Genomic DNA, 27034 nt, shown 5'->3' on the forward strand with positions numbered 1-27034 from the left:
AAAATACAGAGGATTGTAAATTTGATTTAAGTCAAAGTCTGTTTCATGATCCTGGGGCCCGGCCAGGAAAGGCCGCAGGTTATCATATTTCATCGAGTAATAGTACAAAAAAAATGTTCAGAATTAAAAAAAAAAAACCCAGGATGTGTATGATGTAGGTGCAATGCACTCTTTAATTCTCAGAAATGTTTCAAAACAAAACTATAAGCAAGCACTAAACCACAAATGAAGATGAGGCATGTAATTTATGGCATCATGCGTGACGTCGACAGTCGCGTTCATCAATGCATTAATTCATCAATGCGTTCCAAATCTTTCTCAGTCAATTTTTATTCTAATCAATAAGAGTCTTGCCTTTCTAAATCAATGTTTGTCGTAATCAATAAGGGTCTTGAAAATCAGCCCAAAATACATGTCCTGATGCTATATATGTACCTCTATTTCTTACCATCATGTAAGTATGAACATAGTTAAAGATGGAAAGGCTGGATAAGGTTTCAAGTCAACAAAAAAGCGCCCTATTGGCTGATTTAAGAAGGAATATTAAATGGATCACTATCAATTCTCTGAGGAAATCATTAAAGATTGGAACAAATATCGGAATTTGTTTCTTTTTACCAACTGTATGCCAAAAACAACCTTTTTCGTCATAAAGGGAATATGAATTCATTGCGGATTGTTCATTATAGTATCTTACAAAAGAGCGTTAAATGCTTTCAGATACTTAGATCTTGTTCAAAATTTAAAACAAAATAAATTCCTTGCTACAGTTTAATTTGAATTTTACAATTTCTCATTATTTTACAGAAAAAACAATAATTTTTCAACATTAAAACAATTGGGAAAAAAGGAGAACAGGCAATTTCAATTGCTGCTTTATTTAGCGTTTGTGCTGTTTGACCTCTGGCTGACCTCTGCTACATGTAACGTCGCAGGTCCTTATCTCTCAACATCTCATAGAGTTCTCTCAATGGCGCCTCATGTATGTCGATACAAAGGGAATCTCGGCAAAATAATCCAAGCAATTGGACAGAAAGGACGCCAATTAAAAAAATATCCATCCAGACTGCCCCGTGGTATACATCTTATTTCCATTATATGGCTGCGGCACTACTTCTGCACCGTTAAATCTTTTTTTTTATAAGGTCGTTAAAAAGCTGCTAAATCCCTTTCTGAGGACGATAGAAAATTCCATCCAAGTGTGTACTGATAAGAGAGTTTATGAGACTTACTGGAAATAATAATTATACAAATTTCACTATATATTTGTTTTTTGATGACTGTGGAAACCATGATATTCTTGAGTTCTGCATGATGAACCATTTAACACTATGAGGAACAGAAGTAGCACAGGTCAAAGTAATGGCACGTTGCCCACTTTAACTTTTCGGACATCTTGTGCAAAAAAAACTTTAAAAATATGTTTCTCAAAATTTCTGCGACCGATACATTTGATCTATATTTTCAAAGGTGCTCGTGGACACCCCCCCAAAAAATATTCTATATAAAGAATCCCAGATGGACAACCCAAAAATTAACATAGAGTAAAATAATCTACCTGTGTTTTTTTTTGTCTTCTTTCTTTCATTCATTTTGGGGGAAGAGGGGAGAAGACCTGATTTTAACATTCGTTAGGGGTAACATTTGTAGTCACGTGACCCATGTCTGTGACGTCTATCTAGAACGAGGAAATGGCGACAAATAAGACGGGGTATCGATCTGAGGAGAATTAGCGGTTAAAATGTAAAGAATGGGGCTGATTAGTTAAGAGGATTTGTGTACATACATGAGATGTTGCGTCCAGATTGATTTTATCAATGAAGCAAATTAATCTGTAATCGATGAGAGATACTTGAGGAGAAAGCCTTTCCTTTGGACAACACGCTGATAAGATTTCAATCTTTCTAAAATCAGAAAACGTGGCATCTCCAATATATATTTTTATGCACTTTTTCGGTACATAGACATAAGCAAAGATAATCATGTTTACTGAAGGTTGAAGCATGATTGTTAAGAATTATAATCTATAATTCTCATTCATTCATCCATTAACAAGCTCAAGAAATAAAAAAAATCTCATTTTGCCAGATTGCGTTCTATTTCTATAAATACGGTCTCAAAAATCAGTTTAATTGTTGAAAAAGAAAGGCGAAGTGAAAGTTTCAGAAGTGTATTTTTTTTTTAATCGCTTTCTTGATAGATTACTCGTCACCGAATGTTAATTTTTTTCATCCTCATATTTTATGTCTAAATTTTTTATTATTATTATCAAAACCTTACATTTTTTTTCACCAGTAAGGAAATTTGTAAAATCAAACAATTCATTATTTTGACCTCGTCTTTCAGAACTGTACTTAGATTCCACTTGGACTCTTTAAGTTTTCTCCCAGGGAAAAAAAAACTAGAAAGAACTCCTTAAATATGGCAAAAAAGTTCAGCATTTAAACTTAAACTACTCAACAAAATTGACAGAATATTCTATATTTGACTCTGCAGGCCCGTTAATCTTTCAAAAATAAGACATTCACCGTATTTTCAAATTCTGACCGGAAGCGCTAACTTAACTGGTTCTCATAAACATGCTAAACTCATCGAGGCTCCACATCCGTTTTTTAATAAAAGCTGCCTAATCGATAGACACGTCGTAAAGTATAATAAAATGTCTCCTTCGTAGGTTAACCACTGGCCTATTAATCCTTGATTAATGGAGACTTCCTGAATTCTAATATGCTTTCTCCTAATGTTAAATTGTAAAGAAATGTGACAGTTCTGAATTAAAATTACATTGGTTTGCACAAAAAATGAATAAATCTTTTTCCATCTTCTGACAGTTTCAGCTTTTAATTACCATAACAGTGACTGATATCTGCCCATTTATAAGCCATACTTTAAATCAGCATAGCTGCTTCCAGCAATTTTTTTTAGAAGAAAAACCTTTATGAACAAAAGCTTTTTAGGATGTGATTTAAAAATAGAGTTTCTTTCCAGACAAGTATTTTTTTTTATATAATTTCAAAATGATCTTGCAAGATTACAATCTTACTAGAAATTACAGTCTAATATGTTCTTGGTTTAAGTATACTCGTATTAAAAGTTATACCACGTGATTGAGGTATATTAACAAATTTTCTGTTGTATATATTAGCAATAAAAAGTTGTTATCATCTTTTCATTTCTTATACGGTCAATGACTCAAAAAGCATGACCAGTATATACACTTTAACCATAGAACTACGGTATACGACATCGCAAAATATTTTGTTATTGGAAAAAAAAATTTAATTAATAACATTTATATAAGATTCTTCCATACATCTGTAAATGGAAGCAAACTTAATTAAGCTTTGTTCTCGTGTTCCAGGTAACATTAAAAAGAGTATGACGCAAAAATGTGGATTTTTCTTTGAAATTAGAATTTTTGCATGGCTCAAAAACTTGTACGTTTGAAAAATAAAGCTTTCAGTCATAAAAGTGCAGGTTTCAGAACCGTAAAAATCAACTTTTATGCTTTAACAAGCTGATTCAAAGATGTGTGGTCTCCTGCTTTCGGTGATGTCCTGGCGGATGATGGACAGGCTAGCAGTTGCTTAATTTGCCTGAAATAGAGGGAGACGAGACCGTGTCACAAGAAAGCTAGCTCACTAGCGAGGCAGTATATTAGTAATTTCAGTTAAGCGTGAAGTTTTGCATTGCGTTACAACCTATGATGACAGATGCGCTCAAGGTAAATAGTACACGCCTCCTAACCGCAAGCTTTACGACTGGAAGTTTTTCTAATCCCTGATTGGTTGCTCGTGCAACAGACTATTTCTGTGTCAATGTTGATAATATGAGTTGACCAATCAAACAACAGCGGCTGAATTGTTTACGCTGGATGCATCCGTCGAAAAAGATCATGACGTAATGCAAAACTTCACACTTAACTGAAATTACTAATAAGTTCCCTATATGCTGTCCGCTACAATGGGGTGCCATTATTTAAGGGATATTGGATCAAACATGAAAGCCATATCATATGTTATTCAAAAGTAATCAACAAACTCTTTTCTCTCTCTTCCCAATCAAAAATTATTACGAAAGATAACATTTTTGAAAAGTAGGTCAAACTTCAAGGTCATGCTCAAAGGGTAAAAAATCATAGTATTTTTGGCAAGATTTTGTCAAGGGTAATGTACACGTTCGTTAATTTAAAAAATGAAAGCCCTGTCTATTCTCAGTGAAAAGTTATGGCCAAGGTTATAGGTTTTGTGAGAGACGGACAGACTGACAGACGAATGAGATTTGTTAAGGGATTTTAAGGTCTAGTAGATTAATTGATTGTTATACATTCTAGTTGTATTGATCTTTCGGTATACTGTTAATCAATAAAATAAAATAAATCATAAATGGACGTGCATGCACTTTCATAATGAAGATCTTTATCAATGATTAGAAGTCTTTGTAACATGACATCAGTGAAGTTGAGTGTCGGTACAACTGTCGCTACCTCATAATCAACCATGGCCGCAGCTGATCATACAAACGTTTTTGCTGATCGTTCTCTTGGGAGTCATATCAGGAAAGACCCAACTTTGATTACACATCTTAGATCTCATGAGAAGCCTATGAGTGATCTATTCATCATTTAACTGAAATCTTCATATTCTTTAATACATGCAAAGAGAAAGTAAAAGAAATTAAAAAAACGAACCTATAGCATACGTTTACTGTAGTTTACCAAATCTTTTTTTCGAAGATAATTTTTTTAATAATCGAAGATAGTTTTTGCCGTGTCCATCCGTCTGTCTGTTAGTTTTTCTGTCTGTCCGCAAACACTTAAACTTGTCCGTACTTTTTGATTTGGTGGAGTAAACGATTTCTTATTTCACATGTTTGTTCCTTGTGACAAAACATTTCTCTGGGCACCAACATGAATTGAACTCTTGATCTTGGAATTTAGCCTACCTTTGCTTAAAATTGCAAAACTTTTACATTTGCCAGAACTTTTGAACTGTTTGCTAAGGCTTTTATTCTTCCCATGTTATTTATTGTGACTACACAACCTTTCTATGAGTATAATATTTTGACCTTGACCTTAGAGATTGACCCGCTTAATCTTCGCCATAACTTTTAACAGTAACAACTAGAGCTTAGGACCTGTTTAGATACCAACAATTCTGAAGTTGACTTCGGAGTTTGAACTACTTTTGAAAAATAACAACTCTGGCCATTACTTTTGAATAGTTGGTACTTGTACTAGGGCTTTTATATTTCACAAGTGTATTTCTTATGAGAAGGTTTTTCCCGGGTACTATTAACTTTTCTCCTTTTACCTTGACCTTTGACTTTTTGAAAACTTTAACCTTGGCCATATTTTTTGAATGGTTGGTGGTTGTGCTTTCATATTTCACAAGTATATTCATTGAGACAAGCTCTTTTTGGAGTGACAACATTTTTCATTTTTTGACTCTAACTTTGTAGATTGACTTGTATATTAGTAATATATTAGTAAGAGAATCTTTAACCCGAGGCATCAGCTGCTCATCAGGACTTCAGTGTTTTACATAGATCACGGAACATAGAGGATTAGTCAATCATACCTTTTTAGTTTTTATGCCCCCGTAATTGAAAATTCAGAGAGTTTTTTGCTCTGTTCGTCTGTCTGTCTTCCTGTTTGTCCGCAAAAACTTCAACCTTGTCCATATACCTTTGATTTGATGGAGATATATTTTTTCATAGTTCATATGTGTATTCCAGCATAACATGATACCTTGACATTAACATTGGAGTGTAACTCACTTTTGCAAAAAAAAAAAAAAAAAAAAAAAAAAAAAAAAAAATGTGCTTTTAAAACATTGATGATCCCGTATTGCAACATAGCAAAGGTTAAATTATCTCAAATGCAAATCAAACATATTGATGCCCAAAGTAAGGCTTTCTCACAAGAAATACAAATGTCAAATATAAAACCCTAGCAACACCTGTTCAAACGTTATGGCCAAAGTTAATGTTTTTTACAGGTAGGTCAAACTCCGGAATCAAGGTCAAAGGGTAAAGGTTGTTGGTTTCTAAAGAAAGGCCTTATCACAAAAATTACATATGGGAAGTATGAAAGCTGCAACCCTAACCGTTCAAAAGTTATTGCCAAGGTTAAAGTTTTCTTTTAAATTAAGGTCAAACTCCAGGGTCATGGTCAAGGTCAAAGAGTCAATGTTGTTGGTATCCAATGGAAGGTCTTGTCACAAGGATTGCATATGTGGACAAGATGTGTTTGTGTTTATGGCAACATATCGAAGGTTAACCTTTCTCAAATGCAGATCAAATATGTTGGTACCTAAAGTATGGCCTTTTCACAAGAAATACAAATGTGAAATATAAAACCCTAGCACCACCTGTTCAAGGGTAATGACCAAGGTTAACATTTGTAAAGGTAGGACAAACTCCGGGGTCAAGGTCAAAGGGTCAAGGTTGTTGGTTTCTAAAGAAAGGCCTTGTCTAAAAGATTACATATGGGAAGTATGAAAGCGCTGGCCCTTACCGTTCAAAAGTTATGACCAAGGTTAAAGTTTGTAAAAATTAGTTCAAACTCCAAGGTCAAAGTTCTTGAAATCCAATGAAAGGTCTTCTCACAAGGATTACATATTTGAAGTATGAAAGCCCAAACCCTTACCGTTCAAAAGTTATGACCAAGGTTAAAGTTTTTTCGTAAGCACGGAAATCTCCAAGGTCAAGAGGTCAAAATTGTTGGTTTCAAATGAAAGGTCTTGCCAAAAATAATTGATATTTGAAATATGAAATTCCTATATCTACCGTTTAAAAATTAGGGCCAAAGTAAATGTTTGGAATTTTTGTGTGAAAGTAGCTCAAACTCCAAGGTCAAAGGGTCAAGATTCTTGATATCAAATGAAAGGACTTATCACAAGTATTAAATATGTGAAGTATGAAAGCCCTAGTTCTAACCCTTCAAAAAATATGTTCAAGGTTGTATTTTAAAGTAGGTCAAACTCCTAGGTCGGGGTCAAAGGGTCAAAGTTGTTGGTATCCAATAAAGCGTCTTTTCACAAGAATTACATATATGAAGTATGAAAGCCCTAGCACTTACCGTTCAAAACTTATAGCCAAGGTTAAAGTTTTTTTATAAGTACAGAAATTCCCAAGGTCAAGGTCAAAAGGTCAAGAATTTGGCATCCAATGAAAGGAATTTCCAAAAACAAAAAATAAATATGTGAAGTATAAATGTCCTGGTATCTACTTTTTAAAAGATATGGCCAAAGTAAAAGTTCAAAAAATTTTGTGTAAAAGTGGGTCAAACTCCAAGGTCAAAAGGTGAAATTTGGCGGTACCGAAAGAAAGGTCAAGGAATACACATGTGAAATATGAATGTCATAGCTCCACTTAATCAAAAGTTATGGGCAAGGTTAAAGTTTTTGCGGACAAACAGACAGACAGAGAGACAGACAGACTGACAGACGGAAGGACACGACAAAAACTATATACCCCCGAAACTTCGTTTACGGGGGCATAAAAATTAAAACCCTAGCCCTTACCGTTCAAAAGTTATGGCGAAGGTTAAAGATTTTTAAAAGTTGATCAAACTCCAAGGTTAAGGTCAAAAGGTCGCAGTTGTTGGTATCTAATGAAAGTCCTTGTCACAAGGATAACATAGGTGAAGTATGAAAGCCTTAGCCCTTACCGTTCAAAAGTTATGGAATTTTCGTATAAAAGTGTATCAAACTCCAAAGTCAAGACGTCAAATTTGGTGGTGCCAATAGAAAGGTCTTGTCACTAGAAATATACCTGTGAAATATGAAAGCCGTAGAACCACCCAGTCAAAAGTTATTGGCAAGGTTAAAGTTTTTGTCGACAAACAAACAGACAGACAGGGCAAAATTAGACACCCCCAAAACTTCGTTTACGGGGACATAAAAAGTTACCAAAATTTAACCTTGGCTATGAATTTAGAATAGTTAGTACGAGGGCTTTTATGCTATTTATGTGTATTTACTGTGACAAGACCTTTCCATGTGAATATTTTTTTTCACTTTTTGAACTTGACTTTAGAGTTTGACCTACTTTTCAAGACATTCACCTTGACCATGACTTTTGAAAGGTTAGAACTAGAGTTTTCATATTTCACAGGTGTATTCTCTTTATATGCAATCAGATGCTTTTCGGAGTCATCAGTGTTTGACATGCACATCTAGTTTTAAAGCATGCTTTTGCAGACATACTGGCATGGGCATTCAGATATTGAGCAAATGAATCATTTGTCAATTTTTTTTTTAAAAATCATTTTACCTTATTTTGTCAGTAGTTTTGTATTTTCAATTGGCATTGAAGTGTTGCCGCCACGGATTAAGAAAATAAACCCTATCTTTTTCTGTTTTGTTTTTAGGAAAAGATAATGTAAAACAATTTATGTGACGTCAATTGATTGCCATGTTATCAGAATTTATCAACTTTATCGTAAAATTTAACCTTGAAACTGAAGCCTTAATACCCTTATTGATGATATATACGTCGATGAAGATCAGTTAATAAATTATTATATAGGAAATGACTGTTCCTGAGGTCATATTTTATTTTTCCTTTAGACAAAAAAGAGCTTTCCTTTCTGTACCAGCTGAGCATGAAACGGTGCTTGACACATCAAATTTCTCAAAAATAGGGCAACTGTTGTCTAAGGCACCCGCGGCACTGCTTTAAAATAATCCATTATGGTAACTAACAGTTTGGTCAAACGACTGTTTAATGCAAAATAATATAATGTACAAAAAAATTGATTCCCGAATGAATTTCTATAAAGGACGATGGCCTTGTTTTTTTTTTTTTTTTTTTGGTTTTTTTTTATTCTAGAGTCTATACGAGTTGGACTTACACACACTTATACACACTTAGACTTATACACAACTTTCATCTCTCCACTAGTATTCATTTCGCTTTAAGTGAAGTTTACCTTTGTCGAAAAGTAATAGGTATCGAGCGTTTGACTAAAAAGATGAGAAATCAGAAGTTAGCATTTTTATGCCCCCGTAATCGAAGAATAGGGAGTTAGTAGTTTTCGCCCTGTCCAATCGCCTGTATGCCTGTCTGTTTGTTTGTCTGTTAAAACTTTACCCTTGGCCATAACTTTTGAACTTTTAGTACTAGAGCATTCATATTTCACATGTGTATTCCTTATGACAAGTCTTTCCTTTGGACATGGACAATTTTGACCTTTTGAACTAGGAGTTTGGCCACCGTGTACCTTGTAAAAACTTTATCCTTGACCAAAACTTTCGAACCGTTAGTACTAGAGCTTTCATATTTAACAGGTATATCTTTGTGACAAGACCTTCCTTTGGATACTAACAATTTTGACCTTTTGACATTGACTTCGGCGTTTAAGCCAACTTTCTAAAAACGTTTAACCTTAACAGTTGGAAGTAGGGCTTTCATATTTCACAGTTGTATTCCTTGTGAAAAGAATTTCCTTTGTATACCAACAATTCTGACTTTGGAATTTAACTCGATATAAGCTTCACTCTGTCCGTGAGTCAGTCCGTCTGTCTATCACAAAAATTTTCACCTTGTCATAACTTATAAACTTTTAACAGCAAGAAAAAAAGTTATGAAATTCGAGACTAGAAAAGGTGGACCAATCACATTTTAGATGGAAAACCTGGAAGGGGTGGAGCAATTGATTTACTTAGGGTCCATCATTAGTAAGACAGGTAGTTCAGACGAAGACATTAAAGCCAGAGTACGAAAAGCCCAACAAGCCTTCGCAATGCTCATTCTGGAATTCCAGTCCACTAAGTGAAAGCACAAAGATCGGAATATTTAAAACCAATGTTAAATCAGTGCTTTTCTAAGGATGTGAAACCTGGAGATCAACTGCAGGGTCACGACAAAAATGATCCAGGTATTTAACGACAAATGCCTATGACATATCTGTAAAGAGACGTAGCCAATAAAGACATCAAACAAACAACTACTGGAGCGTACCAGCCAACGAACCAACATTTCTCCAGATCAAGAAACGAGGTTTGACCAGATCAAGAAACGAGGTTGGAAATGGATTGGTCAAACATGGAGAAAGCCCTAAAACAGTATTATTAGAGAGGCACTGGAATGGACTAGAATCCACAAGGTCAAAGAAAGCAAGGGCAACTTTTAGTTGGAGGAGAACAAGATTGAAAGAGGTAAAACATTGGAAAGACCAGCAATGAGTAAAAAAGAACAGCCAAAAACAGAGTAAGGTGCAGAGCGACTGTAGTATTCATATGCTCCACAAGAAACGAAGAGGACTAAGTAAGTGATAATTTTTGAATGAGAGGAGATAGGACTAATATTTCACATGTACATTTCCTGTGACAAGACCTTTCCGAATATACATGTACTTTGATTTTTGACCCCTTGACATTATAGTTTTACCTACTTTTCAAAAATTTTAACATTAAATTGTTCATAACTTTTGAAAGAAAAAAGATAGAGTTTTTATATTATATATGTATATATCACATATGTATATTATCTGTGGCAAGCTTTTCTCAATATACTATGATTTTTGACCTGTGATCTTGACTATGAAATTTACAAAAAATGTTCTCTTTCCGTATAACTTTTTATTGAGAAGAGATAGGGTTCTCATATTTGGCATGTGTTTTATCTGTGACAAGGTGTTTCTGAGCATGCTTTGATTTTTTACCCCTTGGCCTTGATCCTCATGTTTGATCTAATTTTCATAAATTCTAACTTTTGAATGACATACGAACAGACTGACAAAAGGATGAGATTTGATATATCGCGAAAGGCATCGACTCCCAAATTCAAGGTTTAAAAGACATCCTGAAAATCCACGAAAAATATAAGACTGTTAAATTAACAGAAGGAAACGTTTAACATGACAGAAAGACCCTGTCAGCGGTTCTAAATTGTCAGTACCGGTGGGAAGTCCTTGTCACAAGGACATGCCAGGTAGTCCGCGAAAGCGGGGGACAAAAAGAAATGTAGATCAAATTCAAGGTCAATAAAGGATATAGAAAACCACTATCGTCAAAGTTCATTGTGGTCACTGGTATATTGAAAATTTATAAACGATAAATATACACATGCTAAATTAAAAAATATAAAACCCTTACAATAAATTACCAACCACTCAAGGTAAAAAGTTGTGTAATTTTTACTTTTTGTCAAGGATAAAGTTTAACTTTTGAAAATAAAAGTTTAAATCAAACTCAAAGATTCTGCCAAAGGTTCTAAATTGTTGTTACCAAAGGGATGTCCTTAATATATTATTTGTCACAAGGACAGTGTGTGCCAGTGTATATATATTGAATTTTATTGCGCCGCTAATTTTAACTGACCCAACCGTTCAAAAGGTATGGCCAAAGTTAAAGTTTGGTTTAAAAAAGAAAGTAAAGTTCCAAGATCAAAAGGTAAAAAAAAAAAAAATTTTTTTTTGTAACGTACTCAGGAAAGGAAAAATCAATTTTTATGTATAGTCTTTTAAGAAATGTGTATGTGAAGTTACAGGGTTAGTGGACAAAATATTTATGCATATTTAGATGAAAATAAAAACTAGAGAAGTTTATCCATATAATAATGGCTGATACCTCAGCATAAACAGCAGAATACATTCTTAAATACTACAATATGTCTGCAATTGAAATAATACAATATGAACGTTAACATCAATGAATTTTATAAGTTGTGTAAGTGAAAATTCTGTTTAATAACATAATACAAAATATGCAGGTTTCATCATTACATTTATCTCGTATTGATGAAACCTGTCGATTAAAAATTAAAATCACCTCTTAAAAACGAAACCCAATCACAAATGCAGTTTTATGTGCTATAAAAAAAGATATGAATATCAATTTTTCCTCAAGTAACAATATGAACTCAGGAAATGGTCAACCAAACAGACGACAATTTTTATGTATACTTCGAAACTTTTAAGAATTTATTATCGTGTGCTCCATCTCAATTATACTAACAATAGACATCCAGTTCTAAAAATGTCAATCCCATCTTTAAAAACAGACTATGAAGATGAATGAAATATAGCTGTACTCTAACCGAATGAGAAAAACAAGCAACAGTGTTGAACAGTTGGAGGGGGTTCAAGTGGCATGCATTAGATAATTAAAATGACGTGTATGTTGTGTAATTCTTAATTAAAACACGGTCGATTTTCTTATTAATTGAGTCAATGGGCTGGTGAGTACAACTCTACGATCGATTCCCCCTACTATACTCCTACATCTCGCCTTCTTATCACACTCAACATGCGGAAAATGAGCATGCTAAACACTTCCGGGCGGTATACTTTGGTGCCCAATGCCTTTTATGCTCCCGGAATCTACCGAAATTATGGTTTAAATGGAACAAAATTACACTTCATATTACTTCACTCAGTATAGAGGTGGTTTATGATTTTTCCCAATCGATTTCTTAAAAGTTATTTTCAATAATGTTAAAAACTATTTCTCGATACAAAGCAAGTTAAAAATCTAGGGTTTGGCTCATATATTTTGTAAAAATTGACCTAGCTAATACCTTTTGAACAGGTGCTCGGAGACTTACATTTCAAAAGTTATTTTTCCTTGTGACAAGGTCCTCCCTTGGGTAATATTAATTTTTACCCTTTGACTTTGACCTTGGAGTTTGACCTTCTCTTAGAGACACTGAAAATTGACAAAGAAAATGGTAAAGGCAAAAATTCATTTCTTGAAAATGAAGAGATGAGCGCTTGAATTTTAGTAATTGAACATATAAATTCTATATTTACAAAAACTAACATCAAAGGGTGTAATCTAGACTAACATACATCTCTTTTTATTTGACTTGTATGAAAGACTTCAACGATACTGATGTTTTTGGACTGTGAATTGATCATCCATTTTCCTTGAAAGTTCCTCCAATGAAAATGATTGGCTGTGTCCCCCAAACTTCCAGTGCCTCCCGCGGACCTGAGGAGTGCATTTCACTAATCCAATTTCAGTTTGGGAAACACAACCTAACGTTTTCATGGAAAACACCTCCAAGAAAAAAATTTCCTCGATACCCTGAAAAAAGTTATCAGTCGTTATTATAGAGGTGACCTTACGTATAAGCATATAATCGTCGCCTTTTTTATAATATGCTTTATTATATATAAAAATAATTTGGACCCCCCCCCCTACGGCGTCCCCTGCAGCCTTATTCCTCTAAAACTAATGAATAGTAGTCATGCAGCATTTTAAACACACTTTTATTACTTCATTTTTTAATGGCACAATGCACATTATGATCGAATACATACATACATGATACACATGTTGTGTAAAAGTTATACATAAAACAATAACAAACTCAAACAATTTCACGGTTCGTGAATTCATAAACGTAAAAACAATGCATTATAACACACTTTAACTATTTCAATAAAGTTATCAACAACGTTAACTTCACAGTCTGTGAATGAATTAATGAAATAACAGAGTAAGCTCCTTTGATATGTCATGTAAGTACAAAACAGAACAGCACTATTTACTTTTATCCCTGTTCTAAACAGCCAGTACCAGGCCGCGCCGTGTGCTCTGTAGGTAGTGAAGATACGGGGTACCACCTCTCATCCGACGCCGGAGTCCTGCTAATAATCCCCACGAGGTGGCGCTGGATGTCCGCTGGCGGGGAACGTACGCCTCCTCATAAGGCAAGCTACTGTGTAAATGTTGAGCATACAGAAACATGGTAGATGCCATTATTAGGGTGTCAAACTCACTTTTTCGATCCCACAGGTGGTTGAAGCCTCTTTCGAGTTGATCCGCCAAAGAAGTTTTTTCAAGGATCCGTTCCCAGTTTGTCTCCGCACTTTTTCTGACGTATTCCCGCACTTTCGGTGACGGTAAATTTTGGCTACATTTGTTTAAAGTTGACACTAATTTTCCTGCGTGAATGTTTTCCTTTTGAGATATGTAGGAGCAAACAAATCGTAAAAACTGGGAGGGGGATTCCTCCACGCCACAGGCCTCACACCCCTCTTCACCAGCATCTTCCCGCCCCTCCTCACCGGAACATACCCAAGTCATCACGTCACGCTGGGAGAAGTCTGTCTCCATGATTAATTATTGTCGATAATAAATATAGTTACCGGTATTATACACTTTGTGTAAAAATGATGAAATATTTATCGTAAAATCCAAAAGCTATAAATAAGTATGACCACATGTCTTAAAGTCCCCCTAGTTACTGGAAAGTATGTCATTTAGAGTTATCTCGCTTTGAACGCCTACAATAGACTGTATTTCTCAATATATATTTGTGTAGATGGTTGACCGATTTTGAATTTAATGATTAGATTTCTTCCCAGTCATGAGTTAGTTTGTAATCTATTAATAGATGTTGTAAACGAAGAAGAACGTTTCATCATGAACCGGATAGACACGTCTGCTTAAAAATTTGGAAATATCTATATAAATGCATTTTCGCTCAGTTTGTAAACAGAAACCAATTTCAGTGAATGAAATATTCTTAAAAGTTCAAACATTCAAAAAGTTCAAAACATTTAAGACTGGTAAATTCAACATGTGGAGTTTTTCTGCATTCTGCAATGATAAGAAGAGCAAGTCCTTGACTGAGAATAATTCAGGATGCGGTGGAAAGAAGGGACTCTATTTCACAAGTGAGTGGGAGAACCTGATCCAGCAGGGCATCTCTCCAAGGGAACTGTGGGAAACGCGGTATGAGGAGGTGAACAGAGTTAATTCGGACTTTCTTCAGAAGTTTGAGTGGAAGTGCGAGGGTGGATCAAAAGATTCAATGTCACCCAGCTTAGCGACGGCCATTGAGCAGTTGCTGCTAATTTTTGGGAAAAGTTACGTGCAGGAAATGCAGGGTCGGTGGGAAAAATCTCGGGAGGTCGGGCGCAGCCCCATGGATTTCTGGGCGGAGGAGAGGTCAAAGTTCGAGAAAAAACATTGGTTCTGGCGATGGGGAAAGAAATCTGGACATAAGAAAGAGAAAGAAGGAATCTCAAAATCCAGCGAGTTTGACGAAGAAATACTCAAAGATTAGTTCTATGTGGATTTACTCCTATATGTTTAATTGTGAGCTCAGATATGTACTTTTATACGCAAGTTCATTGACTTTTCAAGAGCTTTTTAAAAATATATATGATCAATCTATTTCAGTAGGCCTAATTCTGAACATGAACGTGTCTTAACTGCATTTAGTAATCCTTCTTTAAACTTCTTTACCTATCAACCTCTTTTTCTCATTATTATTAGATATCATGCTGACAATCATTTTCTAACTTTTTAAAGCTAAAATTTATTTTACATGTATGAGCTGAATTATGTAACTTCATTTTTATCTTTTTAGCGTATGATTTTATGTGCTTTTAATGATTAGCTTTATTTCTTTATATACTCAGGAAAAAATATTACTGTACATGAATTTATATGCCATTTTTTATTTACATGTATACACAAATATGCACATAAATTAATATACATGAAATGTCTTTATAATTATGAATAAAAATCAAAATACATATTTATTTCTTTAAAGTGTTGGCCTTTAGGTGTGAAGAAGGATAAAACATAGGAGATCTAAATAAAAGCATAGTTACCTAACGAGTGGAGGTTGCATCCAGTGGTTCTCCTTTTTCCACATTTGCTCCAAATTTTAAAAAAAAAAATCTATCACGGTCTCTCAGGGACAATGGAATCCTTTCCTTTTTCAGATTTTAGGAAAAGTCGTGCGTAATGTAAAAAAAACATTTTGGATAAAACTAATCATTGTTATACCTTTCTACCTCATATATTAATTTTCACGCGTAACTACATCTAGATCCCACTGGCACTTGTTTTGGAAATAATTTTTAACCCATTATAGTACAATAATAACACGTTATTCTTCTATGAGTTAGAAAAATTATTTCTACTGAAGTGCCTGTGCTTGATACATATGCATATTTGCCAAAAATTCCCCAGATACAACATTTTCTTTTTTTTTTTTTTTTCTTAATAAAATCTCGAAAAATAAGCATTTCCAAAAACACTTGCTGGCCAATGTATCAGATTTACGACATCAATTGTTTATACTTTTTGATTTTAAAATTTTCCAAATCATTATTAAGTTCTTAAATAAAATATTAAAGATCTTACGTAAAATTAGAGTTTCCCCGCTTTGATCTTGATTGTGCACATCGCTAAGTAGGTTACTGCAAAGTACGTTATTGATTCGATTGAATCCTGGTTTTATTCGGGGTGTATGAGATAGAGAATATGAAGAGCCTTACTTAGAGTTTCAAATATTTGTTTTTTATATTCAAGCGAGAGAAGATACTGTGTAAACATTGATAAAATTCTGTGCAATCCTTACATCAGAAAACTGACGCAATAATAGACAGATATGTTTCTATATATCGACCTGTATAAAAAGGAACCGACAGTCTCTCTAGACCAGATAACCTAATAGCTGTGAAAAGAAAACCATTCAGTGGAGTTTGAGATACTGAGAGAAGGAAACAATTTTTATATAGTATTTATTTTTAAATTGTGTTCCAGAGAAACATTAATTAACTATGTGGGGATTTTCTTCGTTTGGTTCTCCTTTAACGAACAATTCCTTGTTCGGACACAGGAAAAACTGGAAAAACAAAACAGTGTTCACGGATGAATGGGAAAAAATGATTGAAAAGGGCTCCTCTCCGAAAGAAATCTGGGAGTCTCGGTACGAGGAAGTGAATAAAATAAACCAAGACTTCTCTCGGAAGTTTGACGTAAAAACAGAGCGCGGGAAGGAGTCCTTTTCTCCTGACATGAACGCCGCAGTGGAGCAGACGACACTAATTTTCGGTAAAGGGTACGTGCAAGAAATGCAGATCCGCTGGGAAAAATTCCAGGAAACGGGCAAACCCAGCACGGAATTCTGGTCGGACGAGAAGGCAGCTTTTGAGAAAAACCGCCGAATGTGGCGTTGGGGTCATCACACGCATCACAGAGAAAGGTGCTGCTTGAAAAAGAAAGAGAAGGAGGAGTCCGCCATGTTTAAAGAGTTTGACTTCTAGAGATGACGGTGAGAGATTTTCAGTTAAGGCATGCAAGTCTTAGTCGGTGCTAGCATTTTTATTATGAATATTACATGTATTTATTTTTGATTGAACAAGATATACTTGTATGCGTATTTGTTTATATGTGTGTGTATAAACATGTATGACAGAATTAGCCTATATTTTTGTATTCAGTTTATGTTTTTGTACATATTGTTTATCAGTGTAAATATAATTTGTGAAATGTTTTTTATTGAAATAAAATTGGTGCCAATTAAAGGAGTAACTTTGTTCTGTATTTTAAAATCACCTTTCGTTACATAACACTTCATAAATTATAAAAACGCCTATTTGCAAGTTATATAAAATACTACGGACCAGAATAAAAAATCAAAACGTTACATACGTATATACTGTAGGTATAGGTATATAGGCAGAAGCACAAATGGTGTTAGACTCTTCATTGACATAACAAGACTTAGTATTTTATGTTATATTTGGATATTTAACTATAGAAAAAGATGTAATGATAAACGCGATGACTTTAATTTTTCTATCGTAAACTTCCCTATTGTATGTAACATTTTCACCTGTACTTGGAGCTCATGTCGCCAATTAAGTTATTGATTCAATTCATAAGTGCATAGTCTACGTACGGACAATTTCTTAGACAGGCTATTGACATGAAAGTTGATGAGACAAGGAAATGAATAGTCAATATTTTGCAAGTTCTTTGGTCTATACAATGGCCTTATTAAGTTATTAGCAAATACATTTTATCATTAAATTGAATGATGATTGACGGTTTTTCATATGAATAAATAAGCCATTATTTTTACCCTTAATTGTCTACAGATTTTTCGTTTTGTCCGATCATGACAAGGAGCATACGACGAGTGTGGCCAGTTGACAAGGGATGCTTACTTCTCCATGGCATCTGATCCTACCTTAAATGTTTTAGATATTCTCTGTTTGCTTTGCTCCCGATTCATATTGTTTCGATGGACCTTTGATCTTGGTTGCTACTGAGAAGAAGAAAACATTTGCTGTCTCCGTCTATTCAACGTTTAGGTATATCGACGCCCATTATCAGTTAACAAAAGTTACTGTCGACACGATATATCACAGTTAACTTGAAATAAAATCTGGAGTCTAAAACATCTGTGTTATATTTAGATATTTTACAAGAAGAAGACTTTAAAAGTAACCTAACAACAAATTTAACTTTATAATTAACCTGATGGCATCAACTTTTTTGGTCTATTTCACTATTTTTGTAGGTTTATACCCTACTCACATGGATTTGGAGTGTATGTCTCCCAGTTGTTAAGAAAACGCAAGACCTTGTCAGCAAATGCATCGAATGTTGACTTAAGTGTCCTTTTTGACAGGTGATGCTCACTCCTCCATGGCGCCTGATCCAACCTCTGATATTATAAGAAATATCTGTTTGCTTTTATCCTTATGGACTTTAATCTTGATAACTGTTCGTCAGCTGTTTTCATATTTCATTTTAACATTTATGTAATACAAAGGATATCCTAGTAAGATTTAAATCTTACTTTCTGAAGAATTCTAGGTCTGTGGCACTTTGTGCAGTAAGTGATCTGTCGTTTTATGTAATATGGAATGTTTTAATATTGAAGACAGATGACACCAACAAAAAATGGATGCCTGGATTTATATATATTTTCAATTTTTATGACAAAAGTTTGTTTATATCATCTGTCCTTAAGTAATCAGTTAAAGACGCAATTTGAAATAGATAATGCATTCTTAATGTTATTTAAGACTTAAAGAAATCAAAGTATAATAACGAATATTTAAAATTTATCTCATTAATTTTTTTCAGTGGTTTAGGAGAACTTTCGGATAATAGATGAACACCCCCAATATAAAGGACAAGATGGTAGTATCCATGTTTTGCTATGGAAACCCCCAATACTAGCATATGTCCGATTGAACCGGAAACAGGAGATGGAAAATTTCAGTATGTAATAAAGATGTTTCGGGTATTACGATATGGACAGACGATCAGACACACTTCTCACTAAATACCCCTACCTTAAGGGGTCCCTACCCTATGCTATAAATTTCACTAGGAAAATTAAAAATTTCTAGCATTGATTTTCGTAAACGACAATATACATGTATAACATCAGAGCCACATGGACAACAGTTTGAATTTTTATACCGTGCAGGGTTTTTTTCATGAATTCTGTTTCATCAAAATACAAAAACACATCTGAAATAAATAACGGGAAACAGTGTGAAATCCAACAAATAAGTCGATGACCTCGCATTATAGCTTCTGTAGCTTAAAATTGCATGTAAGAGCATATACTAGTCCCAATTTATACATTTGAAATCTTTGTTATTAGAAAAATCAAAAGTATAACCCGTGTAATTTTTATTCATGGGTGAAAATATAACAAAAGTCCACTGTGCAATGAACTCATCAACAGTATTAAGTGTGCTTAATCAATAATGCATAAAATATAAACTTTTATCATACAAAATTCATTTAATAAAATTTGCCTTTTATTCATTGTCAAAGACACGTTAACTATCACTATGTCCATATATCATGCAAAACAGAAGACACTGTCACGTGACGTCTTGTTCTTTTGACGTCACCTTTTCTTCACTATCATTAACTTCCATCCACACAACACATTTATCTATGGAGTTCAGCTTCGCCATTTCTTCTATAGCGATCTCATCCGTGTCATTATCTTTGGGCGGAGCATGCGACTCCACGATTTCTACTGTCTCCATGGTGACCTCAATGTGATCCCCCGTTAAGGACCTCTTCATGAGATCCTCTTCAGATCTAGAAGGCTCGGTGATGTCACCGTCAAGTCGGAAGGACAAATTTCTGGTGAAGGTCTCGGCAAACTTTTTCGTTTTCCCGCTCTTGGTAGTTTTTCGGCTTGATTTTCGATGCTTTGACTTTTGTTGTTTGGTGTCCTCGCCCCCTTCCCCTGCGGGTCTTCCTTCCTCCTCCGTGTGGTATCTGCTCTCTTCCTTGAGCTGGCTGATCACTAACTTGGCTTCAGAAGACATGGCAGTAGAAATGTCATTAAGCTGTCGTTTCTCCAGCTGAACTTTCAGTTCGTACAGAGAATCGTGTGAGAGATTGAACCCCTCTAGCCATCCTGTTACCAACTCACACTGTTCCCCAGTTTCCCCACCAAGCATGGTGAATGTCACTAATTCACTTATACAAAGTAAAAGTCCTATGGTTGGTACAAACAGTACACTAATTGAGAAAAGAATTTCATCACACTACACGATCTTCAGTGCTGAATTCTTATCGGAATGGATCTGTAAGAAGATGATACTCCATAATAACATTGTTCATACTGAATTATAAATGGGAACTTGTCAGCAGTAATAAATTCCTTTTTTTCATTTCAAATCTAATCAATTTAAAAGATTTATAGTCTTTAAACCCCGTTAACAGGGTACTACCCTCTAGGTATTCTTGACAACCCGTGCATCGGATGCTAGCTACAATACCTAATGTAGAAATACGTGTAAACAAAACCTTTACATATATGTCTTTTGTCTTGGAGTTTATTTCACACTTTTATTTAACACTGTTTTACTATCTATGATAGTCACGAGACACGGAAGCTATAGAAGCCTATAATCCCCCCTAATGGGGGCTCATAAAAATTCTGAAGATTGAACCGAATGCAAACAATTTCAATAGGTTCTTTGTCATTTGTACTGTTTACAAATTGATCGAGCTGCTATCAATTGTTGAAATTTTTAAATATAATCCGACCCTTTTGTGTTGCTGCATCGTTATAAGTGCGTCGACTTTCACTGGTAGGAATATTTCTTCAGCTGCCTGCTAACTCTTACAGACCACATGAATTATGTACATATTTTATTTGTTTAATGAACTCAGTTTGACAATGAGAAAATAGAATGGAAAGGTGTAAAGAATGAAATAAAAATTTAACATGTTCTCACATAAACCTTAATTATTCCTGACGGCCTTATATTAACATCACATTAAAATATTGATCAAAACTTTTAATTTCAGAAAAATGAATAGGAAAGATCCATTTTTATCATAATTATGGAAGAGCAACAATCTTGGATGTGATCATTTGTACTTCACATAAATTAATGAAAAAATGAGAGTGCGAGTGACTTAAAAACCTTTAAAAATACACAGAGTTACGGTTAACACTGAGCTCACTAAATGATACTCCCGCCTCCCATATGAATATAATGGCAACGTCCACGTTATGCTCTGAGAGACCCGAAATAAGTATCTGATCAAAAAGTCAAATAGGAGGTGCACAATGATATTATGTAATAAAGAATCTTTGAAAGTATCATTAAACTTTATTCAGTGGTATAGGAGGAATTGTGGACAAGAGATTGGAACCCTTTATCATAAACAGAATGGCAGGATAGAAAATGTAAATTGTTGTACAAGTACCGACCGTACAGTGAAAAATATAACAAAAATGAAGCCATCCTTTTAACGTTACCTAAACACAATAATTCTTAAAATAGAAGAATGATCATTTTAGATTTGTCAGACAAAGACGTTTGATTGTTTTGTTTGTGTTGTGTTTATTCTATTATTATCAAACATGAGAAAGTAAACTAAGGGTATACTGGGCACTGAGCTGAGTAAATGATACCCCATACGATTATAATGGCAAAGTCCATGTTTTGCTCTGGGAGACTCGAAATACTGATAAGTGCCAGATCAAAAAGTATGTTATAAAGAATCTTTAAAAGGACCATTAAATTTTATTCAGTGGGTTAGGAGGAGTTGTGTATAAGAGATGGGTACGCTTCAATATTATATAAAGAATGGCAAAGTATGCGTTTTGCCTCTTCTACCAATGAATGAAATCAATCTAACTTTTTCTCTGTGGTTTTTTTGTTGTTTTATTCTATGATCCATTAACAAAAAAAACACACACAGATGTAATGCCACCTCAGAGGCCCTCACAAATATATCATCACCTGGGGTACCAGGGACTCCCTGAATCAGACAGAAAAAAAAATTGCTAAATAAAATTTACGGATATTTTGAGAGTTTTACATCGATATAAAAACAAGTCTCAAACAGAAGTGGTAGCGGATTCGAAACGTCTAATTTTAAATAGATTGGAATGAAATTGAATGAGACTTTCAAATTTTCAGAATCTTTGTTATATAGGGCCTTCTTGCACCTTTAATTTCTTTTTTTAATATATTCGATCAATGCATACTATTTATGCAAGATATATTACTGTATTCAGCGGCAGCTCACACAAATTGGTCCGACCAAAATAGTTCCATCATGATAAGTAGATACAACATTATTGTTCATGATAAGAGTAAAGTTGTGTATGTCATACGTTAAAGAAATCAAAAATAACGTCAAAATACTATTAGAAAGTCACTTTCCCCCCGAAATGCAAATAAAAAATATCAATATTCCTACGCTCGCTCCCTCCTCAGCCTTTTTGTTTTTTTTTTACATGAATAATTAGGTCATTCTTCGATTCATATCTTTTCACCGATGAATTGATAATACATGTACTATATCAACAATTGTATTAAGTACATGTTTATAGCCCGTTAATTATCATACAATTTGTTCTTGAAGAAAAAATTAATCATTCTGTGTGTGTGTATTATTAAATGACGGAATTTTCAATCCCTGGCCTGCTCGTATGTACACTTTGTAAACTGTAGGGTATGTGTGGCAAAACGAGAACTGAGTTGGAGATTCGGGTTCGTGTTGAAGTTCAGCATACCATTTTATATAGAACTTGAATAATGTAAGTAATTTCTGCGACAAATACATTAGTATATTTCAGTTATTTAAAAAAAAAGGTTTTCCATGTTTTCAGTTTAGAATTTTCCGACCCGGTCCACAGGGACTTGCTCCTGGCGTGTAAAAAATATTTATTAAAAAAAAAAACGATACCCCTACTATAAAACTGTAGTTTTATAGTAGGGGTATCGTTTTTTTTTTTATAAGTATTTTTTTACATGCCAGGAGCAAGTCCCTGTGCCCGGTCCTGATTTTCCCAACCCGGCCATTTTAAACACAAGTTGTTGCAGATGCAAATGTTAGAACAAACTATATATAGTTCAACAGGGATTGTATAATTTTTATTAATCAGAATTCGTATTTATATGATCTAATTAAGAAAAGAAAAGTTTTGTCTGCCATCGTAACTTCTCGGCAAAACAAAACGTGTTTCTCCGAGCTCGCTGGATGCGTTTGACAGCTCCATCGCACGTGTGTAGACCAAGGCTAATGTTGGTCTTGCGGACACAGGTACATGTAGGCCTATGTTTACTGTTTGTTGGGAGACTGGGTGACCGTAATGCTATGGACTCACGAAATTTACAACGGTTCCATAATTAGACAGTGCAGTTTTTTTTTTATTAACGTCATTATAAACACTGTTAAACATATTAAATCTAACAGTCGAATATCTTTGGATATGGGGTAACCCATATCTATTCTTGTTACTTTTTGATTAGACACATATTTTCGAGTTTCCCAGAGCAAAACATGGACACTGCCAGGGGGTGCACACTGGCATCATGAAATAAAAAATCTGTGAAAGTATCATTAAATTTTATTCAGTGGTAATGGTATAGGAAGAGTTGGGAAAAGAGATGGATAGGCTTCAATATTACAGAAAAAAATGCCAGTGTCAGTTATTTGCTATGGGAAATTCGAAATATGTTTCCGATCAAAAACTGATATAGAAGTTGCACAATGGCACTATTTAACAAAGAATCTGTGAAAGTCTCATTTAATTTCATTCTATGGTAAAAGAGGAGTTGCGGATAAGAGATGGGTACCCCAAAGCGTAACGGACAGACGGACGGACATAGAAATGGACGGACTGACATCCCGATCACTATATTCCCTTCCACTTTTCAAGCAGAGGTATAATAATGTGCCTTATGGAAATACATGTATCTTACAATCAAAGTATACCTTGCATCTGTTCAGTCTTTTTTAAGTGTTACAGAGAACAATTTTACATAAAATATCAATCATGTAAGATGGACCTACCTGAGGGATTGGCTATTTATCCTTCTGACTGATGTATTCCACTTTTAGTATACATTATGATTTATTACGTAACTATCAATACCTTGGTTGTTTAGGGTTACATTTCCGAATACAAAACTTTATTTTTAAATAAAACTAGCATGATTGATACGACCGTCTTCAGTCTTTAAGCCTCGTCCATTATAGTGCTTCTATTATATGTACCGTATGAGGAGGTATGTTTAACTGACAGCTTTTATCCCCCGGTATTTTACCCATTTCAACATTGATTAACCTACCGCTATTAATGAACTCCAACCATTTTTCTTAGTCTTCTTACATCTGTTATGTAATCCAGCAAAATCAACGATCCCCTTTAAAATCTAAAAGTTGAATTGCAAATATAATTGCTTTTAGTATAATACAGCTAATATTTGCTTTAAAAAGATTTTTTTTTTGTAATTCTATGCCCTGAATGTTAATTAACAATGGTTTTAACAATGTAGTTAAATTTCACTTGGTGTCGATTTTCTGCGTGTGTATTGTTCTGTGAGGTTAACATTTAATGGTTTCTAATTCGTAACAAATACATGTGCAGGACTTTAAAACGCGTATTTAATGAACTATTTCTAACCACGGGAAGCAACTGATAAACTAGTTCTAATTGTAACGGGGACCGTTACAGATGTTCCCCAAATGCTCCCCAACTCCCTTTTTGTGCCAATTGCCTTTAAAACTTTTTTCAATATGCTTAGTATCGCAGGATTTCATAAAAGAATTTTAAAAGCTACAATGATATCAACTTTTTTTCTCATTTAACGCATTGTTCGCAAACGCACGTGCATGCACATGCAAGGTGATCATGACATGTTGTCTAAACCAATAACATCTTTATATTCCAGAAATCAATAAAAAGTCATAAAAATATAAATTTTACCTTTTTTCAAACATATTGTTCATTTTACGCATTGCGTGTGCGCATGTGCATGCAAGCACGTCCTTGCATTCAATTTTGATAGCAATATCATGTAGGAATCCATAATACCTATTCATATTCTAAATTTCATCATGTTTTGTTGAAACAAGAAAGATATAGGCATGTAAAGTTTTAGCCAATCAGATTGCAGCACACGTGGATTTATGTGCTTTCATGATAATTCTTATATATCATGCGGTAGATCTTCATAATATGTGACTAAGTTCAAAATTTCAAAGGATTATGACGTAAAACAAGAAAGATTTTGAGACTTTAGTTTCAGCCAATCAGAGCAAAGCGCACGTGCATACGCGTAAGATCTTGCAATTTTGACCATGTCATCTTGTCCATACTACTACTATATTCATGCATTGTGAGTTTCAAAAAATTCCATCAAGAAATAGAAAAGTTACGGCTTCATCAATTATCTTAGTAATTTCACATGTTGCACGTGCGCGCTCCTGCCAGCACACGCGCATGTACGTGCTTTCATGAAAATTATTATGATGTAGATCTTTATATTGTGTGACTAAGTTCAAAATTTCAAAGGATTATGACGAAAAACAAGAAAGATATTGAGACTTTAGTTTCAGCCAATCAGAGCGAAGCGCACGTGCATGCGCGTGAGATCTTGCTATTTTGGCCATGTCAACACGTCTATACTACTAAAATATACTTATATTATGAGAATCAAAGCATATAATCAAAAAATAGAAAAGTTACGGCTGTATCTATTATTTTGGTAATTTCACGCATTGCACGTGCGCGCTCTTCCAAGCACGTGCGCGCAAAATGACCTTCGTTCCGCAAATCTACATAACATGCCTACTGACCCTAAAAAGGTTTCACCTAAGTCGGATGTGTAGTTTACAAGATCATTCGCGGAAAAGATTTTCCCAGGAAGAAGAAAAATAATAATAATAATAACTAGTGCTAATTGTAACGGGGACCGTTACAGATGTTCCCCAAACGCTCCCCAAATCTCTTTTTGTGCCTAATTCCTGTTAGACATTTTACGAAATATGATCAGTATCGAAGGATTTTATCAAAGAATTATAAAAGGTACAATGATATCAAAAATATGTCATTTAACGCATTGTACGCGCACGCACGTGCATGTACATGCAAAATGATTATAACATGTTGTCTAAACAATTAACATATCTATATATTGTGAGAATAAATAAAAAAAACTTTATAATATACATTTTAATGTTTTTAAAAAATATTGGCCCTTTTGCGTATTTCGCGCGCACACGTGCATGAAAGAATGTTCGTGTATTCAATTTTGATAGTACCATTATGTAGGAATCCAAAATACCTTTTCATATTCTAAATTTTATCCCGTTTCGTTGAAAACTAAGAAAGTTACAGACAATTAAATTTTCAGCCAATCAGATTGCAGCACACGTGCATGAGCATGCTTTTCATGATAATTCTTATATACCGTGCTGTAGATCTTTATAATGTATAACCATGTTCAAAATTTAAAAGGATTTTGTCGAAAAACAAGAAAGATATTGAGACTTTAGTTTCAGCCAATCAGAGCGCAGCGCACGTGCATGCACGTGAGATCTTGCTATTTTGACCATGTCGTCTAGTCTATGCTTCTGATATATCCTTATATTATAACTTTCAAAACATTTCATAAAAATTTAAATAGTTACGTCTATATCAATTATATTGGACGTTTCTAGTGTTGCACGTGCGCGCTCTTGCAATCACACGTGCATGCACATTCTTTCATGAAAATTCTTTTATATCAGGCTTTAGATCTCCCTAATGTATGACTATATTCAAAATTTCAAAGGATTTTATCAAAAAACAAGAAAGATATTGAGACTTTAATTTCAGCCAATCAGAGTGAAGCGCACGTGCATGCGCGTGAGATCTTGCTATTTTGACCATGTCATCTTGTCTATGCTACTAATAGATCCTTATATTATGAGTTTCAAAACATTTCATCTAAAATTCCAAAAGTGACGGCAATATTCATTATATTGGTCGTTTC

At 34.4% G+C, this 27034-nt stretch overlaps 3 protein-coding genes across 3 annotated transcripts in view; 1 reads left to right on the forward strand and 2 right to left on the reverse strand.

The window, feature by feature from the left end:
- LOC134230971 (histone deacetylase complex subunit SAP30 homolog) overlaps positions 1–27034 on the reverse strand; it is a 181822-nt gene that overhangs the window by 17211 nt on the left and 137577 nt on the right. The window lies entirely within an intron of this gene.
- LOC134230952 (uncharacterized) lies at positions 16255–17247 on the forward strand. The gene has a single exon (XM_062712812.1). It carries the CDS (start codon positions 16538–16540, stop codon positions 17021–17023), a length of 486 nt encoding a protein of 161 aa, XP_062568796.1. The 5' UTR covers positions 16255–16537; the 3' UTR covers positions 17024–17247.
- LOC134230953 (uncharacterized) lies at positions 19433–20326 on the reverse strand. Its single transcript, XM_062712813.1, has one exon. The coding sequence runs from the start codon at positions 20204–20206 to the stop codon at positions 19613–19615; it is 594 nt and encodes a 197-aa protein (XP_062568797.1). The 5' UTR covers positions 20207–20326; the 3' UTR covers positions 19433–19612.

Source organism: Saccostrea cucullata, unplaced genomic scaffold, assembly GCF_032062105.1.
Source record: "Saccostrea cucullata isolate Sc308-1 unplaced genomic scaffold, CSIRO_AGI_Scuc_v1 ctg496, whole genome shotgun sequence".
Lineage (NCBI taxonomy): Eukaryota > Metazoa > Mollusca > Bivalvia > Ostreida > Ostreidae > Saccostrea > Saccostrea cuccullata.

Bases quoted from the DNA above. Each gene is read 5' to 3' on its own strand.
- LOC134230952 (XM_062712812.1), top strand. From the start codon at position 16,538: ATGTGGGGATTTTCTTCGTTTGGTTCTCCTTTAACGAACAATTCCTTG.
- LOC134230953 (XM_062712813.1), bottom strand. From the start codon at position 20,206: ATGCTTGGTGGGGAAACTGGGGAACAGTGTGAGTTGGTAACAGGATGG.